General features: G+C 45.7%; 1 protein-coding gene across 1 annotated transcript in view; it reads left to right on the plus strand.

The window, feature by feature from the left end:
• Positions 1-20,543, plus strand: part of LOC134346937 (zonadhesin-like) — a 153,685-nt gene that overhangs the window by 82,655 nt on the left and 50,487 nt on the right. Inside the window, exons 23-28 of the mRNA XM_063048811.1 lie at positions 1,223-1,402; positions 2,413-2,615; positions 6,552-6,696; positions 10,458-10,699; positions 18,029-18,193; positions 20,103-20,266. Of these exons, the coding sequence (XP_062904881.1) occupies positions 1,223-1,402; positions 2,413-2,615; positions 6,552-6,696; positions 10,458-10,699; positions 18,029-18,193; positions 20,103-20,266 (1,099 nt within the window). The remainder of the gene's footprint in view (positions 1-1,222; positions 1,403-2,412; positions 2,616-6,551; positions 6,697-10,457; positions 10,700-18,028; positions 18,194-20,102; positions 20,267-20,543) is intronic.

Raw genomic sequence — 20,543 nt, forward strand, 5'->3', positions numbered from 1 at the left:
TAGCCCGCGGGTGTTCGACAGATGGGGTCACTGGAACCAGTGACTCCATCTTACAGGGTCCTCACGCTGACGCGAACCTAAAGAAATGTGGCACTCGGGAACCATTGGGATGCGTTGACTCATTCCAGTAGGAAATCGGAATCAGGGTTAAACTCATGGACATATGTCATGAAATTTGTTGTTTTGTAGCAGCAGTACAATGCAAGACATACAAAAATACAACAAGTTACTGTACTGTTTAATCTGATTAAGTATCTGTACCTCAATGTCCCAGTGGCTACTGGCGGGGGGGGGGGGGTCCATCAGTGTGATTGCATCCTTCCTATTCCTGGTTTAGAGGACATGTGCTGTCAGGAGAGGCTGGATGAACTTGGATTGCTTTCTCTGGAGCTGAATCTGAGGGGAGATCTGATAGAGGTTTATAGAATTATAAGAGGCATAGATAGAGTAAACAGAGTATCTGTTTCCCAGGGTAGAAATGTCTAATACCAGAGGACATTCATTGAAGGTGAGAGGGGGCAGGTTCAAAGGGGATGTGAGGGGTAAGTTTTTTTACTCAGAGAATGGTTGATGACTGGAATGGTGGTAGAGGCAAATAAATACATTAGAGGCTTTTAAGAGACGTTTGGGTGGGCACATGGATGTAAGAAAGATGGAGGGCTATGGACATGATGTGGGTAGGAGTGTGGGTGTTTTGATTTGTTTTTTAGCTGGCTCGGCACAACATTGTGGGCCAAATGGCCTGTTCCTGTGCTGTACTCTTCTACGTTCTAAATAAATAGAGCAAAAAGGGAACAGGGAGGTAGTGTCCATCGGTTCATGGACCACTCAGTAACCCGATGGCAAAGGGCAAGAGGCTGTTCCTAAAATGCTGAGTGTGCATCTGCAGGTCCCTGACAAGGTATGTCGCAAAGAGTGAGGATCCTAAACTAAACCTTGGGGTACACTGACTCAATCCTACGGGAATGAGACACTACTGACTCAGCCAATGCCTGGGTCGTTGGGATATACTCTCATAACCAGTTAGGAATTAAACATTTGTCCCGGGATATTTTATGCCATTAATGACTCCCCTCTTGAGGCAGCTCAGCAGGGTGCGTTTAATTTTGAGTCTTATCTCTACGGGCCCCTCCCATGAGCACAGCAAACAGATTACTTTACTGTTAATGCGACAAGCGTGTTTATTATTTTTCGAGCACTTACTTTCGATTCTGTTTCAAAGGTCCTTTCCGTGTGTGCAATAAACGCGTTCCTGTGGAGCAGTACTTCAAGGACTGTGTGTACGACGTGTCATGCGGACCGCACGACGAGGTGGTATCTCTGTGCTTTGCCCTGCAGGCCTATGCAGATGCCTGCGCCCAGGCTGGTGTTTCTGTCAGCTGGCGGAACAAGACCTTCTGCCGTGAGTAGCTGGACCATGCTCGCAGCTGTTTTGGGGAGTGTTGGCAGACCCTCCTTCTGATACAGTGTCAAATCGTAGACCGTGAAACGTGGAACAGTAGAGCAGAGGAACAGCCCTTCAGTTCACCGCGTCGGTGTAAACCATGGTGCCAATCCAAGCCCCTACCATATCCTCCCATTTCCTGCATATTACACCATAAAGTTCTGCTGCTATGTGCCATGTTGTATGACGTGGGCAATCATGGGTATTGGCAAATTTTTCTATACATGGTTTGCCATTGCCTTCTCCTGGGCAGTGTCTTTACAAGACGGGTAACCCCAGCCATTATCAATACTCTTCAGAGACTGTCTGCTTGTCGTCAGTGGTCACATAACCAGGACTTGTGATCTGCACCGGCTGCTCGTACGACCATCCACTACCTGATCCCATGGCTTCACATGACCCTGATCTAGGTACACAAGCCAGGTCAGTACAATACAGAGAGCAGGCTCCCCTCTCCACGCCTCTGGTGAACCCAAAGGAACGGCAGAACGATACAGTTTGGCACCAGCAGCGTCACAGGAGTTGCCATTCAGCATTGAACTCAATGTAGGACTGCCTTAGGGACTCCAGCTCTGGATTTTTCCCTCGGGGTTTACTCCCCAAGCCTTCCCCATGAGTGGGTACAGCTGTAAGGCAGCGGGATTTGAGATCAGAGTTTTCCTTCTCCTAGATGAGCTGCCAACCTCAGCTGATGAGCCCCATCTGCCCAAAGGAGCTGTTTTTAAAGCACCAGTGAGGTGCCTTCACCCCTTCTCCTGTCATTAGAAATGGTTCTGCCGGGCTTGAACGGATAAGCCACATGTGAAGTCCAGGAGCTGGACTTGGCCGTCCCAGGCTATTTGAGGTACATGTCATTGGCTGTGGGAGCTATGTCAACCTTAAGGAACCTTGTGGGTTGTTGAAGCTTTTCATGAGACAATAACAAGCCAATTGCAGTACCTTGCACTGATTTTCCTCTGTCCCCACAGCTCTCAGCTGTCCGGCGGGCAGTCACTATGAGTCCTGCAGCAACGCATGCCCTGCGTCCTGCACTGACCTGTCGGCCCCCAACGACTGCACCCACCCCTGCGTCGAGGGCTGTGCCTGCGATCCCGGCCACGTGCTGAGCGGGGACAGGTGCGTACCATTTGAACAGTGCGGCTGCGTCGACCCCGAGAGGAACTACCACCAGGTGAGTGCAACTGAACTCGGGTGGAGGGTTTGGAGCGGGGGGGGGGTTAGTTAGCGGGGGAGGTTTGTAGCTGGAAGGGTGAGAGTTACTGCTCAGTAGCACTACATCTGCTGACCCTCAGTCTGGACCCTCGCTCCTCGGGGAGGGAGACGTCACTCCCAGGAAGGTGCTGCAGAGTTTAACCAGAATGGGACTTTGAGGTGGAAGAGTTAAACCAACAAGGTTCATAGACTACACCTCCCATCAGGCAAAAGGTACGAGTGCCAGAAATCAGTGACCGCTAGCCTGAAGGGAAAACTCCATCTCACCGTTGTCAGACTATTGAATGGTCCCCTAGTACGATAAGGCAGACTTGAGGTCCTTACACCATTTTCTCTGCCTACACTGCACTTCCTCCGTAACAGTAACATTTTATGGTTTGATCTTTTCTCAGAATCAGAATCAGGTTTATTATCACCGGCATGCGTTGTGAAATTTGTTAACTTAGCAGCAGCAGTTCAATGCAATACATAATATAGAAGAAAAAACAAAATAAAACAATAATAAATAAATAAATAAATAAGTTACAGTATATGTATATTGAATGGATAAAAAAATCATGCAAAAAAACCCAGAAATAATATGTATTAAAAAAGTGAAGTAGTGTTCAAGGGTTCAATATCCATTTAGGAATCGGATGGCAGAGGGGAAGAAGCTGTTCCTGAATCGCTGAGTGTGTGCCTTCAGGCTTCTGTACCTCCTACCTGATGGAAACAGTGAGAAAAGGGCATGCCCTGGGTGCTGGACGTCCTTAATAATGGACGCTGCCTTTCTGAGACACCGCTCCTTGAAGATGTCCTGGGTACTTTGTAGGCTAGTACCCAAGATGGAGCTGACTAGATTTACAACCTTCTGCAGCTTCTTTCGGTCCTGTGCAGTAGCCCCTCCATACTAAACAGTGGTGCAGCCTGTCAGAATGCTCTCCACAGTACAACTATAGAAGTTTTTGAGTGTACTTGACATGCCAAATCTCTTCAAATGCCTAATGAAATATAGTCACTGTCTTGCCTTCTTTATAACTACATCGATATGTTGGGACCAGGTTAGATCCTCAGAGATCTTGACACCCAGGAACTTGAAACTGCTCACTCTCTCCACTTCTGATCCCTCCATGAGGATCAGTATGTGTTCCTTCGTCTTAACCTTCCTAAAGTCCACAATCAGCTCTTTCATTTTACTGATGTTGAGTGCCAGGTTGTTGCTTTGACACCACTCCACTAGTTGGCACATCATGACCAATCTGTCAAAACATTTCATCACTGTAGGTGTGAGTGTTAGTGCAATAGTCATTAAGGCAGCTGACATTATTCTTCTTAGGTATAATTGTTGCCTTTTTGAAGCAAGTGGGAACTTCAGCCTGTAGCAGTGAGAGGCTGAAAATGTCCTTGAATACTCCCACCAGTTGGTTGGTACAGGTTTTCAGAGCCTTACCAGGTACTCCATCAGGACCTTCCGCCTTGAGAGGGTTCACCCTCTTGTTCTACCTCAGTGCATTGTATAATGATCTGATCTGTATGGATGGCATGCAATACAAAGATGTTAACTGTAGTTTGGTGCATGGCTCAGTAATGAACCAATTTGCCCTTTCACAATTCCCTGGACACATGTAGTCAACAGGGCTTTCTGCCTATCGAGTACCTATTTACTGTCAGGCACACTATCATACCAATCCCACTTCCCCAGTTTCTACCCCTCACCAGCATACCAGAGGGACAATTTATAGTGGCCAATTAACACACACACACACACACACACACACACACACACAGTCGGGATCCAACCCGGGTCTCGGGAACAGTGACCCTATCCGGGATCCAATCAGGGTCTCCAGAACAGTGACCCTATCTGGGATCCAATCCCGGTCTCCAGAACAGTGACCCTACCCCGGGATCCAATCGGGTCTCCGGAACAGTGACCCTACCCGGGATCCAACCCGGGTCTCCGGAACAGTGACCCTACCCGGGATCCAACCCGGGTCTCCGGAACAGTGACCCTACCCAGGGTCTACACCACAACAATTTACCAACCCTTCGTCTGCGGCTTTCTGAAGTGAAAGTCGGGTCTACTGCCATTGCACAACTCCATGAATGCAAAGGTGGAATGGAAAACTTGCAACTACATCACAGGCATATCGATGCAGTTACAAAGAAGGCACAACATTAGGGGTTTGAGGAGATTTGGATTGTCACCAAAGACACTCACAAATTTCTACAGATGTAGTGTGGAGAGCATTCGAACTGGCTGCATCAGTGTCCGGTGTGGGGTGGGGGGGGGCAGGGGGCTACTGCTCAGGGTCGAAGTAAGCTGCAGAGAGTTGTAAACTCAGTCAGCTCCATCATGGGCACTAGCCTCCATAGTATCCAGGACATCTTCAAGGAGCGGTGCCTCAAAAAGGCAGCATCCATCATTAAGGACCCCATCACCCAGGACATGCCCTCTTCTCATTGCTACCATCAGGAAGGAGGTACAGGAGCCTGAAGACAATGGTCACTGAACCCATGAACACTACCTCACTAATTTTATATCAATTTTGGCACAACCAATATAATTTAAATACTATACATTTACTGTAATTCCATCTTTCTCTATTATTATGTATTGCATTGTATTGCTGGCATACAGAAAACAAATTTCATGACATATGCCGGTGATATTTAACCTGATTCTGATTCTGATATGCAGTATTCACAAGTATATATAAATTATACATAAATTTTACATTTAGGAACTGTAACAAAAGAGCTATGGATGGTGGTGAACCCAAATGTAGAGTAAAGTCTAGAATTAACTCAGACTCAAAATAAACAGGACAATACAACCAAAATCCAAAGGCAAAATTACAAACAGTAGAACTAGAAATGGAAATCCTGCAATTGAGAAGTGATATGCCCATGACGTATTGTGTTCAGTCTACAACTTCCTAAAGATCATAGGTTCCTACACATACAAGTTACTGTACCAGACCGTGATCTAATTAGGAGTTTGTTAGAATGTTCAGTGACAGGCCGGGCCTTTGACAAACTTCTATAGATGTGCAGTGGAGAGTGTATTGACTGGCTGCATCACGGACTTGTATAGAAATACCAAATCCCTTGAATGGAAAATACTACAAAAAAGGCAGTGGATTCGGCCCAGCCCAACACAGGTAAAGCCCTCCCAACCATCAAGCACGTCTACATGAAACGTTGTCACAGGAAAGCAGCATCCTCATCAGAGATCCTCACCACCCAGGCCATGCTCTTTTCTCACTGCTGCCGTCAGGTAGGAGGTACAAGAGCCTCAGGACTTGTACCACCAGATTCAAGAGCAGTCACTACCTCTCAACCATCAGGCTCTTGAACAAATGAGGATAATTACACTCACTTACAAGTCCATTGAAATATTCCCACAACCAATGATCTCACTTTAAGGACTATTTACCTCATTGTCTCATGTTCTCGTTATTTATTATTATTTACTTATATTTGGATTTGCACAGTTTGTTGTCTTCTGCACTCTGGTTGATCTTTCATTGATCCTGTATAGTTACTATACTATAGATTTGCTGATTATGCCTGCAGGAAAATGAATCTCAGGTTTTAATGCGGTGACATATATGTACTTTGAGAATAAATTTAGTTTAAAATTTAAATACTGACTTTGACTTAACCTACTAAGAAAGTAAAGATGTTGGTGCAACTTCCCTGTGATTCAAGGGTGATTTAATGCTCATTCAAGGACAAGGCGAGGATCTGAAAGCAAGGGCAAAGATTCTAACACCGTCCAGAAGCCAAACTGGTCAGTGATCACAGAGGGAGATGGGAGGGTGCAGGTGGCAATGGGAGATCAGACCCAGGGGAAAGTAGCAAGAGGAAAGACAGTACTGAAAGGACCTGCATTCCTGTTGTTGTCTGACAGATGGGAGAGAGCTGGTTCACCAACATGAACTGTACAGAGCGCTGCACTTGTACCGGCCCCAACAACATAACCTGCGAGCAATGGCAGTGCGGGATCTTGGAGAAGTGCGAGGTACAAGACGGGGTCCTGGACTGTCACACATTAGGTAAGTGGAGCAGTAATTAATTCTCCAAACACAGCAAGTTGGCTTCAGATTCACCACCGGTTATATCTTGACTGTCTGATTCTGTGCTTGAAACATTACTGCTCATGCCGTGGGATAATGAAGGGACAATATGAGGCGTAAAGGATGCTCTGTATCTAACCTGTACTGCTCTCTGCTCTGGAACAGTATAGAAGAAGTTTCACTCTGTGTCTGACCCTGGGAGTGTGTGATAGGTCAGTGTAGAGGGAACTTCACTCTGTGTCTGACCCCGGAAGTGTGAGATGGGGCACTGAAGAGGGAGCTTCACTCTGTGTCTGACCCTGGGAGTGTATGATGGGACAGTGTAGAGGGAGCTTCACTCTGTGTCTGACCCTAGGAGTGTATGATGGGACGGTGTAGAGGGAGCTTCACTCTGTGTCTAACCCTGGGAGTGTGTGATGGGACAGTATAGAGGGAGCTTCACTCTGTGTCTGACCCTTGGAGTGTGTGATAGGACAGTGTAGAGGGAGCTTCACTCTGTGTCTGACCCTGGGAGTGTGTGATGGGACAGTATAGAGGGAGCTTCACTCTGTGTCTGACCCTGGGAGTGTGTGATAGGACAGTGTAGAGGGAGCTTCACTCTGTGTCTGACCCTGGGAGTGTGTGATAGGACAGTGTAGAGGGAGCTTCACTCTGTGTCTGACCCTGGGAGTGTGTGATGGGACGGTGTAGAGGGAGCTTCACTCTGTGTCTAACCCTGGGAGTGTGTGATGGGACAAGTGTAGAGGGAGCTTCACTCTGTGTCTGACCCTGGGAGTGTGAGATGGGGCACTGAAGAGGGAGTTTCACTCTGTGTCTGACCCTGGGAGTGTATGATGGGACAGTACAGAAGAAGTTTCACTCTGTGTCTGACCCTGGGAGTGTGTGATAGGTCAGTGTAGAGGGAACTTCACTCTGTGTCTGACCCCGGGAGTGTGAGATGGGGCACTGAAGAGGGAGCTTCACTCTGTGTCTGACCCTGGGAGTGTATGATGGGACAGTGTAGAGGGAGCTTCACTCTGTGTCTAACCCTGGGAGTGTGAGATGGGGCACTGAAGAGGGAGCTTCACTCTGTGTCTGACCCTGGGAGTGTGAGATGGGGCACTGAAGAGGGAGCTTCACTCTGTGTCTGACCCTGGGAGTGTATGATGGGACAGTGTAGAGGGAGCTTCACTCTGTGTCTAACCCTGGGAGTGTGAGATGGGGCACTGAAGAGGGAGCTTCACTCTGTGTCTGACCCTGGGAGTGTGAGATGGGGCACTGAAGAGGGAGCTTCACTCTGTGTCTGACCCTGGGAGTGTATGATGGGACAGTGTAGAGGGAGCTTCACTCTGTGTCTGACCCTGGGAGTGTGTGATGGGACAGTGTAGAGGGAGCTTCACTCTGTGTCTGACCCTGGGAGTGTGTGATGAGATAGTGTAGAGGGAGCTTCACTCTGTGTCTGACCCTGGGAGAGTGTGATGGGACAGTGTAGAGGGAGCTTCACGCTCTGTCTAACGCTGGGAGTGTGTGATGGGACAGTGTAGAGGGAGCTTCACTCTGTGTCTGACCCTGGAAGTGTGTGATGGGACAGTGTAGAGGGAGCTTCACTCTGTGTCTGACCCTGGGAGTGTACGATGGGACAGTGTAGAGGGAGCTTCACTCTGTGTCTGACCCTGGGAGTGTGTGATAGGACAGTGTAGAGGGAGCTTCACTCTGTGTCTGACCCTGGGAGTGTGTGATGGGACAGTATAGAGGGAGCTTCACTCTGTGTCTGACCCTGGGAGTGTGTGATGGGTCGGTGTAGAGGGAGCTTCACTCTGTGTCTAACCCTGGGAGTGTGTGATGGGACAGTGTAGAGGGAGCTTCACTCTGTGTCTGACCCTGGGAGTGTGAGATGGGGCACTGAAGGGGGAGCTTCACTCTGTGTCTGACCCTGGGAGTGTATGATGGGACAGTATAGAAGAAGTTTCACTCTGTGTCTGACCCTGGGAGTGTGTGATAGGTCAGTGTAGAGGGAACTTCACTCTGTGTCTGACCCCGGGAGTGTGAGATGGGGCACTGAAGAGGGAGCTTCACTCTGTGTCTGACCCTGGGAGTGTATGATGGGACAGTGTAGAGGGAGCTTCACTCTGTGTCTAACCCTGGGAGTGTGAGATGGAGCACTGAAGAGGGAGCTTCACTCTGTGTCTGACCCTGGGAGTGTGAGATGGGGCACTGAAGAGGGAGCTTCACTCTGTGTCTGACCCTGGGAGTATATGATGGGACAGTGTAGAGGGAGCTTCACTCTGTGTCTGACCCTGGGAGTGTATGATGGGACAGTGTAGAGGGAGCTTCACTCTGTGTCTAACCCTGGGAGTGTGAGATGGGGCACTGTAGAGGGAGCTTCACTCTGCGTCTGACCCCGGGAGTGTGTGATGGGACAGGGTAGGGGGAGCTTCACTCTGTGTCTGACCCTGGGAGTGTGTGATGGGACAGTGTAGAGGGAGCTTCACTCTGTGTCTGACCCTGGGAGTGTATGAAGGGACAGTGTGAAGGTAGCTTTCCTCTCTGTCTGCCACTGGGAGGATGTGATAGGATGGTGTTTAGGGAATTTTATCCCCTAACTGTGTCCTAATTAGAAGGAGCCCTTCACATTGCAACGAGTACGAACAAAATCAAAGCATTGCACGAGGGCAAACTTCCCTCATAAACTCCGACACAGATTTCCAGAATAGTATTCCCCTTCCTCCAAGGAATTCTCATCCTAATTTCAAGCAAGTAATTGTTATTTAGTAAAAATAAGTTACAGAGAAATACATTGTTGGTTAGTCAACAATTAAAGAAGTGAGAGTTCAGGTTAAGATTCCAGATTTTAAGCAGCTAATTGTGTGAAGTATCATACTGCCACCTGTAGGAAGCGCATTACATTACAGGCACAAGTACTTCCTATTAGTCTGGACCCAAATGAAATGATGTCTTGCACCTTTGCTTTATTGGCCACCAGCAGAGCTTCCTAGTGGCCAAACCTTCTAATTCCAACTCCCATTTCAGTCTATCGTCTCTCTTGTGCCAAAATGAGGCCACACTCAGGTTGGAGGAGCAACACCTATTATTCCATCTGGAATATATTCCATCCAACCTGATGGCTTGAACATCGATTTCGCCTTCTGGTAAAATAATCTTTTCTCTCACCCTCCCTTCTTCGATTCCCCACCCTGGCCTCTTGCCTCTTCTCACTTGCCTATCATCTCCCCCTGGATCCCTTCCTTCTTTGCTTTCTCCTATGGTCCACTCTGCTCTCCTATCAAATTCCTTCATCTCAAGCCTTTCCCACCACTTGGCTTCACCTACCACCTTCAAGCTATCCTCCTTCCCCTCCCCTCATCTTTTTATTCCAGTGTCTTCCCCCTTCCTTCTTGATCCTGATGAAGGGTCTCGGCTTGAGACGTCGACTGTTCATTCCCCTGCATTGATGCTGCCTGACCTGCTGAGTTCCTCCAGCATTTTGTGTGTGTTGCTTCAGATTTCTAGCATCTGCAGACCTTTTTGTGCTTAAAATCAACAGAACGGTGCAAAGTCTGTAGTGTAAAAACAAATGCCAATGTGACAATAATGGTAGAATTAAGGTTCCAAGAACACGGCAGCGCCCCTGGGAAGAGAATGTGAGAGTGGCCATCAGGTTCAGGAGTGTGACAATGGTTGGAAGGAAGCTAATGTTCTACCTGGGCCTCTGGTATTCCAAGAATCTACAACTCAACCTCTTATGTACACCCTTCCCCCAGGCTTTACCTCCTGCCACGTGGCCGGCGATCCCCACTACTACACCTTTGACAAAGCCATGCATACCTTCCTGGGCACATGTACCTACATGCTAGTCTCCGTCTGCAATGCCACCATGGTCACCCCGTTCACCATCAGCGCCAAGAACGAGGAGCGGGGGATGAAGTACGCCTCCTACCTTAGCCAGATCAACATTGGCGTCCTCGGGCTGCAGATCACCCTGCAGAAGAATGGACAGATCAAGGTAAGTCTCGGAGGAATGCCTCTCCATTTGGCTCCGTTTTGTTCTCATCATCTGTACAGTGATATAGTTTGGAAAGTCTCAGTTATGAAGAATGCTGGGTCTGCTCACCCTGGAGTGGAAGAGGGGACACGATTGCAGTCTATAACATCAGGAGGGAAATAGATTAATGGCAGGAAATTTTTCCCCATATAGATATAGATAAAATTAAATAGATTTATGATGGGTGTGCGGAGAGACTCAGAGGGGATCTGAGGGAGTACCTGGTACACACTGCCAGAGAGAAAAATAATGATGATAATAATAATATTCATCATCATCATCATCATCATAGGAAAACTTGAAAGATTTGAAGAACTACACACAATAACATACAGTGCAGCATTGACAGCAGTGCAGTACAATGGCTCCAAAACAGAGGCACTCGTTAATAGAAACCAAAAACTGAGTGATGAAATGAGAACATCAAAATGGCAGAAGAGATTTAAAAAACAAAATTGAAACCTTAAGAGCAGAAATAGTTTGCCTATTGGAGTATAAAAAGGATAACCTGAGCAAGAACGTTAAGAGAAAAGCCAAGGAAATATAAGGTACACACAAGATGCGACCTAACCTAACAAAATCACTGTAGAGTTTATAGATACGCTAAAACAAAAGCCTGGAGCATACAAAACCAGACTAAATAGATACACAAAATGCATCAGATGAAGAAAACAGAATTATCGGTTCAGAAACAATGGAAAAGGTTTGTACAGGACATTGAAGCTGAATTTGACACGCCAAAATGTCACCAACCCTAGCACAGAATTGTCAACAAACACCGAGATAATGAATTATTGGTCTAATATCTGGTCAAACAGGGTGACACACAATCAAGAAACAAACTGGATAGGAAGGAAAAAGAACACACACACACAATTGAAATACCTAACATTACAATGGATATTCTGAAAGAGGTTATAAAAGATACCCACAACTGGAAAAGTTCTTAAAAATCCTGAAGAAGTGCCCGAATTTTTGACAGAAAAACGTCTCTTACTTAAAGGAGAAATCACAAATGACCCATCGAAATATTGCCCTGTTACTTGTTTACAAACTATATTTAAAATTGTAACATCATGTATCTCGCAACTAATCACCACTCACTTAGGTAACCACAAAACACTTACAAAAAAGCAGAAAGGGTGCTGTAAAGGTATGAAAGGATGTAAAGAACAACTGATAATAGACTCTAATTCCACATCAAACCCGGCGGAGAAGCAGAAAGCTTTCATGCGGCTATATCGGCTACCAAAAGGCATTTGACTCTTTCCCACACTTATGGTTAATAGAAGTTCTTAATATATATAAACTGCGCCCAATACTTATAAAATTCCTACAACATGTGATGTAGCATTGGCGTACTATAATCTCCCTAAGTGTGAACAACCGAAAACAAACACGCACCGTTATCAAAATACACTGAGGCATTTTCTGAGGCAGTTCTCAAGTCCACTATGGTTTTGTCTAGCTTTAACCCACTCTATAATTTACTGATTCAGATGAAAATTAGGTATCAAATCAGAAACAATGTAATGAACTATATCTTGACAGACCTTCTAGACATGGTGGATTTGGAATTATACGCTTCTTCATCAGTAAAGCTAAAGCAATTAATTCAAATAGTAGAACTATCTTCAAAAGGCTCAGTACTGGGACCCCAGTTGTTTACAATATATATTAATGACTTAGATGAGGGAATTAAATACAGCATCTCCAAGTTTGCAGATGACACGAAGCTGGGTGGCAGTGTTAGCAGTGAGGAGGATGCTAAGAGGATGCAGGGTGACTTGGATAGGTTAGGTGAGTGGGCAAATTCATGACAGATGCAATTTAACGTGGATAAATGTGAGATTATCCACTTCGGTGGCAAAAACAGGAAAACAGATTATTATCTGAATGGTGGCCGATTAGGAAAAGGGGAGGTGCAACGAGACCTGGGTGTCATTATACACCAGTCATTGAAAGTGGGCATGCAGGTACAGCAGGCGGTGAAAAAGGCGAATGGTATGCTGGCATTTATAGCAAGGGGATTCGAGTACAGGAGCAGGGAGGTACTACTGCAGTTGTACAAGGCCTTGGTGAGACCACACCTGGAGTATTGTGTGCAGTTTTGGTCCCCTAATCCGAGGAAAGACATCCTTGCCATAGAGGGAGTACAAAGAAGGTTCACCAGATTGATTCCTGGGATGACAGGACTTTCATATGATGAAAGACTGCATCGACTAGGCTTATACTCGTTGGAATTTAGAAGATTGAGGGGGGATCTTATTGAAACGTATAAAATCCTAAAGGAATTGGACAGGCTAGATGCAGGAAGGTTATTCCCAATGTTGGGGAAGTCCAGAACGAGGGGTCACAGTTTGAGGATAAAGGGGAAGCCTTTTAGGACCGAGATTAGGAAAAACTTCTTCACACAGAGAGTGGTGAATCTGTGGAATTCTCCGCCACAGGAAACAGTTGAGGCCAGTTCATTGGCTATACTTAAGAGGGAGTTAGATATGGCCCCTGTGGCTAAAGTGATCAGGGGGTATGGAAGGAAGGCTGGTACAGGGTTCTGAGTTGGATGATCAGCCATGATAATACTGAATGGTGGTGCAGGCTCGAAGGGCCGAATGGCCTACTCCTGCACCTATTTCTATGTTTCTATGTTTCCAAAAGATGTAAACATGAACTTCGGACTGGATAAGTGCAGAACATTAAACATAAAGAAAGGTGCATTCATCTAGTAGAATATAAAAGAGCAGCAGGATACAATGGATGAATATGAACTATATAATTCTCTGGAGTATCAACAAGCAAAGAAAATAGATCACGGTGCAATAAACAGAAAACTTTCAACAGAATGCAATGGCTTAAGAAAATCTGCCAAACGGGGCTCAACAGTAAAAATATAACAAAGGCAATAAACACTTTTGCTTTATCCAAACTAACAAATTTTTTGGCATGATATCTTGGTCCAAAACCAATCTGGAAAATGTACAAAGAAAAATAAGAACTGAAATGACAAATTTTAGAAAACATTATGTAGACTCAAATGTGCTTAGATTAACACTACCTAGGGTAGAAGGAGAAAGAGGAATAACAGACATTAAAAAATTACGCAACAGTCAGATAAAACTTCCAAGGATGTATTTTCATCAGCGAAAGCAGGATTCAGCAGTCCATGTGAGGGTATGCAATTCTGACAAGGAGTACACACCACTGAATTCAACCCAGAAAAATGAAGAAATTATCATACAGAAAAAAAAAGTTAACCAATGGAAGAGTGTGACCCACCATGGAAGACATCCCCATGATCTGAGCAGACTAGATGCTGACAAGGAAACATCAAATGCCTGGCTCAGAGATGGAGACCGCTTTCCAGAAGCAGAAGGGTTCCTTGTGACAAAACAGGACCAGGTGGTTAACACAAAACAAATTATCAAAAATACATAAAAGGACCAAAAAATTCAAGGTGATAAATATAGAAAATGGCAAAAGAAAGGAGAAACCATCCAATGCATTACAGGATCCTGGAGCAGTTTAACTCAATCTGATTACTTACACAGGCACAAACAAATGTCAAACATCATTCACCAAAATCTTGCTTTAAAATATAAATTCATAAAAGAAATCATACCTTACGATAAATGCAAGCCTAATCCCGTTTTAGAGTCAGAGTCCAACAAATTTTACTACAACTGATCCATTATTATAGATAGGACAATCCATAACAACTGTATGGATATAATAATAAACAAGAAAGAACAACTTACTTAATAGATAAAGCCATTCTAAACACACATAACATACAGAAATCAATAAGTGAAAGACACCAGAAATAGGCCGAATTAAAAGAGGAAATTGAAAGACTATGGATTATCAACATTGTCCCCATAGCAATATCTAAAACTGGTATCATCCCAAAGACACTACACAATAGCATTAAACAATTAGGGCTACACAGCAATATTTATGTAAACCTCCAGAAAGCCACAATACTAAACACCACTAGAATAGTCTGGAAGTTCCTAGCGATTGAGAAATGAAAGTGCTTGGCTATGCCTGTGCTTCAGGTTTTACCAACTTGAGTTGAGAAAAAATAAGAACTTTTTTTATAGAGCACTTTTCATACAGACGATGTAGTTCAACATGCTCTAAAATGGGATAAAATGCAAACATGAAAATAAAAGAAAATAAAAATGAACATGAAAATAAAAGACAAAATAAAAATGAACATGAAAATAAAAGACAAAATAAAAATGAACATGAAAATAAAAGACAAAAAGATGTTAGTTAAAAGCAAGGTTAAATAAATAGGTTTTGAGCTGGCAACTGAGTGTGCAGTCCTTATACTATTGAATTCCACAGTTTAGGAGCATAGTTCAAAAAGGCTGACCTGCCAATTATCTTTTGAGGCAACACACATCAAAGTTGCTGGTGAACGCAGCAGGCCAGGCAGCATCTGTAGGAAGAGGTGCAGTCGACGTTTCAGGCCGAGACCCTTCGTCAGGACTAACTGAAGGAAGAGTGAGTAAGGGATTTGAAAGTTGGAGGGGGAGGGGGAGATCCAAAATGATAGGAGAAGACAGGAGGGGGAGGGATGGAGCCAAGAGCTGGACAGGTGATAGGCAAAAGGGGATACGAGAGGATCATGGGACAGGAGGTCCGGGAAGAAAGACAAGGAAGGGGGGGGGACCCAGAGGATGGGCAAGAGGTATATTCAGAGGGACAGAGGGAGAAAAAGGAGAGTGAGAGAAAGAATGTGTGCATAAAAATAAGTAACAGATGGGGTACGAGGGGGAGGTGGGGCCTAGCGGAAGTTAGAGAAGTTGATGTTCATGCCATCAGGTTGGAGGCTACCCAGACGGAATATAAGGTGTTGTTCCTCCAACCTGAGTGTGGCTTCATCTTTACAGTAGAGGAGGCCGTGGATAGACATGTCAGAATAGGAATGGGATGTGGAATTAAAATGTGTGGCCACTGGGAGATCCTGCTTTCTCTGGCGGACAGAGCGTAGATGTTCAGCAAAGCGGTCTCCCAGTCTGCGTCGGGTCTCGCCAATATATAAAAGGCCACATCGGGAGCACCGGACGCAGTATATCACCCCAGTCGACTCACGGGTGAAGTGTTGCCTCACCTGGAAGGACTGTTTGGGGCCCTGAATGGTGGTAAGGGAGGAAGTGTAAGGGTATGTGTAGCACTTGTTCCGCTTACACGGATAAGTGCCAGGAGGGAGATCAGTGGGGAGGGATGGGGGGACGAATGGACAAGGGAGTTGTGAAGGGAGCGATCCCTGCGGAATGCAGAGAGAAGGGGGGAGGGAAAGATGTGCTTAGTGGTGGGATCCCGTTGGAGGTGGCGGAAGTTACGGAGAATAATATGTTGGACCCGGAGGCTGGTGGGGTGGTAGGTGAGGACCAGGGGAACCCTATTCCTAGTGGGGTGGCAGGAGGATGGAGTGAGAGCAGATGTACGTGAAATGGGGGAGATGCATTTAAGAGCAGAGTTGATAGTGGAGGAAGAGAAGCCCCTTTCTTTAAAAAAGGAAGACATCTCCCTCGTCCTAGAATGAAAAGCCTCATCCTGAGAGCAGATGCGGCGGAGACGGAGGAATAGCGAGAAGGGGATGGCGTTTTTGCAAGAGACAGGGTGAGAAGAGGAATAGTCCAGATAGCTGTGAGAGTCAGTAGGTTTATAGTAGACATCAGTGGATAAGCTGTCTCCAGAGACAGAGACAGAAAGATCTAGAAAGGGGAGGGAGGTGTCGGAAATGGACCAGGTAAACTTGAGGGCAGGGTGAAAGTTGGAGGCAAAGTTAATAAAGTCAACAAGTTCTGCATGCGTGCAGGAAGCAGCGCCAATGCAGTCATCGATGTAGCGAAGGAAAAGTGGGGGACAGATACCAGAATAGGCACGGAACATAGATTGTTCCACAAACCCAACAAAAAGGCAGGCATAGCTAGGACCCATACGGGTGCCCATAGCTACACCTTTAGTTTGGAGGAAGTGGGAAGAGCCAAAGGAGAAATTATTAAGAGTAAGTCTTTTGAGGCAGATTGTTTAAATTTAAGAGACTGGCGGAAGAGGACCTGAGAGCTCGAACAGGATTGTAATACAAAAGCAATTCTGTGATGTACTCCAGTACAAGACCATTGAGAGTTTTAAAAACAAATAAGAGAACTTTACAGTCAATTCCAAGAGATACAGTACAGAAAGCCAATACAGAGCAGCTAGTATGGGAGTGATATATTCCCTTATCTTGGTTTTGGTTAGAAGTCTAACAGCTGTGTTCTGAATGAGTTGATGTTTGTTTTGGAAGGCCAGTAAAAAGTGCATTGCAGTAATCTAGTCTATTCTTGGTCATAGTCATAGTCATACTTTATTGATCCTGGGGGAAATTGGTTTTCGTTACAGTTGCACCATAAATAATAAATAGTAATAGAACCATAAGTAGTTAAATAGTAGTATATAAATTATGCCAGTAAATTATGAAATAAGTCCAGGACCAGCCTATTGGCTCAGGGTGTCTGACCCTCCAAGGGAGGAGTTGTAAAGTTTGATGGCCACAGGCAGGAATGACTTCCTATGACGCTCTGTGTTGCATCTCAGTGGAATGAGTCTCTGGCTGAATGTACTCCTGTGCCCAACCAGTACATTATGTAGTGGAAAGATGGCATGCAACTTGGACAGCATCCTCTTTTCAGACACCACCGTGAGAGAGTCCAGTTCCATCCCCACAACATCACTGGCCTTACGAATGAGTTTGTTGATTCTGTTGGTGTCTGCTACCCTCAGCCTGCTGCCCCAGCACACAACAGCAAACATGATAGCACTGGCCACCACAGACTCGTAGAACATCCTCAGCATTGTCCGGCAGATGTTAAAGGACCTCAGTCTCCTCAGGAAATAGAGACTGCTCTGACCCTTCTTGTAGACAGCCTCAGTATTCTTTGACCAGTCCAGTTTATTGTCAATTCGTATCCCCAGGTATTTGTAATCCTGTACTAATTTGTAATCCTTGTCCTTGCTGGTAGAGGTGGAGTATCCTGGGCAAGTGTATTCTGTAGATGGCACAACCCTGCGAATTCTGTTTTCTGTGGTGGAGGGAAGGAAGGTTTAGGGCAGTGGACAGGGTCGCAGTCACACAGGCTACTCTTACCTAGCTGACGATAAGGGCCCTGAGGGTTGTTTCGGAGTGATCTCATTCAAGATGGTTGATATTGATCGTCAAGATGGTGGAAAGGCTTTGAGAAGCCATGAGGGGAGGACCCCACTCCTTCTCCCTGACCTGTTATCCTTGTCTCATAGCTGGATGACATGAAGATCAGGACACCATTCGAGGACAACGTGAGGGGCGTCAGTATCTACTCCACTGGCATCTACACCGTCCTGGAGACCACCTTCGGGCTGATGGTCAGGTTCGATGGCAACCACCACCTCGAAATTAAACTGCCAAATTCGTACTACGGGAAGGTAAGGAGGTTGTTATTGGGTGGATGGTGTGGGGGAATGAGTGGGGAGGTTAGAGAGAAAACACAGTATAGACCCTTCCAACCCAAGGAACCTACATCATCCAATTAAAGTTCAACGTACATTCAAAGTTCAACATTTGGTCACCTGGTTTAGTTTAATATCGGAGAATGTATAGAGTATACAGCCAGAAATTCTTACTCTCCACAGACATTCATGAAACAAGTCACCCCAAAGAATGAATTAAAGTACTATCAGAAGCCAGAAGCTCCCCTCCCCTCCCACACACACGCAGGGGCAGAAGCACCGACCTGCGTCACCCCCCACCCGACACCCCACCATGCAACGAATAGCAAAAGCCTCCAAAGAGACGTTGGTCTGGAGTCCATCAATAATCCAACACTTCGGTATCTCAGACAGAGTAAAGTAAATTATACCCACGTGACCTGTTAACCTACTAAACCGGACATCTTTGGAACATAGGAGGAACACCCGGAGGAAACCTATATGGTCACAGCTAATGGTGAAATTGAACCTGGATTGCTGGCACTGTAATAGCATTACATTACTATGTCACCCAAACACATCTGGGTCTCCTTGACTTTAAAACCCTTACTATCACAAGCTGACATCTCAGTAGAAATGGGCTGATCGATGATTATTCGGCATAAAGAAGGTGGACCGGAAGCTTTGGGGTTCCCCTTCACATTGTCCACTAGGACAACCTCATACCTTCTTTTAGCCCTCCTGATTTCTTTCTTAAGAGTTCTCTTTCATTCCTTATACTCCATAATCACCTCATTTATTCTTACCTGCCTATACCTGCTATGCACCTCCAGTATCACCAGGTTCAGACATGGCCCAAGTGCGGTGTGAGAGACACTGAAGCAGGTCGATAGTTCACAGACTTTAATGTGAACAGTGTTAAAAGGAAAAGAAAATGCTAGGCCAAACAGGGCCGTAAACTAAAGCTCTCAAATGGAAAACGAAGCCTACACTGCAGCTGAAAAGAACAACTAAGAATAAAACGAATACCGCTAGCCTTCAGAGTCAGATGACTCGACAGTCCAATTTCACTGGCAAGGCGGAATGCAGGCAGCGAAGAGTAGCTGTGTCCAAGTCTCAACAAATATTGTGACGGAATGAATGGAGTTAAATATTATCACAATGAAATAATAATTAGCTGACACGTGCATATTCACGAGCACGATTGCCGAATGTGATGCACTGCCGAATCCGTGGTTGTGACAAACAGGGCCTCAATATCTCTTGAAGACTTTCCAGATCCTTTCTGATACCATCAGATTTAGCCTTTCTCCTATTTGGTATCTCCAGCTGTGCACCAGACCTGTCTTTTTCCATATTTACTTTGAAACTAATACCATTATGATCACTAGACGCAAACTTCTGTCACCTGCCCTGTCTCATTCCCTAATAACAATCAAGTATTGCACGTGCTCTGGTTGGAACTTCTGCATAATGACGAAGGAAACTTTCAAAGATTTCAGAGGCATATTTAATGTCAGAGAAATGTATACAATATACATCCTGAAATGCTTTTCCTGAACACATTTGACAAATTCTATCCCATCTAGTTCTTTCACAGTATGGGACTCCCAGTCAGTATGTGGAAAGTTAAAATCACCTACTATCACAACCTTGTGTTTCTTGCAACAGTCTGCAATCTCTCTACATGTCTGTTTCTCTAAGCCCTGTGAACTGTTGGGTGGTCTGTAATATAGGCTTGTTAACCATTCTTATTTCTCATTTCCACCTGTGTTCTCTGCGGGTGGGTGATTCTGTGCGCTGGCGGGATTGAGGTGTTGGAGGCCCAAGTGCTTGAGGTATGGCGGGAGGGGCGAAGTCGTTGCACCGGCCAATCCCAGTGAGCCTCTTCGCACCTGTGTTTCAGGTGTGTGGGATGTGCGGCAACTTCAACAACGATGCCACTGATGATCTGCTCATGCCCAACGGTCTGCTGGCGAAAGGCGTCCCTCAATTCGGAAACAGCTGGCAGGTCAGAAACCGCGATGATGACGATGACGATGATGATGACGACAACGATGATGACTCTCGGTAAGTGAACAGGGGACAGACTCACCGTGTCCCCAAGCACAGATTAACCCAAGGATCAGTGCAGTTGACGTATACGTAGAAATACAAGCAATCCTGCAGATGCTGGGATCCAAAGCAAAACACACACACACACACAGGAACTCAGGAGATCAGGCAGCATCTATGGAGGGGAATAAACAGTCGATGTTTCAGGCCAAGACCCTTCATCAGGACTGGAATGAAAGTGGGCAGAAGCCAGAATAAGAAGGTGAGGGGGAGGGGGAGGAGTACAAGCTGG

This window comes from Mobula hypostoma, chromosome 5, assembly GCF_963921235.1.
Source record: "Mobula hypostoma chromosome 5, sMobHyp1.1, whole genome shotgun sequence".
Lineage (NCBI taxonomy): Eukaryota > Metazoa > Chordata > Chondrichthyes > Myliobatiformes > Myliobatidae > Mobula > Mobula hypostoma.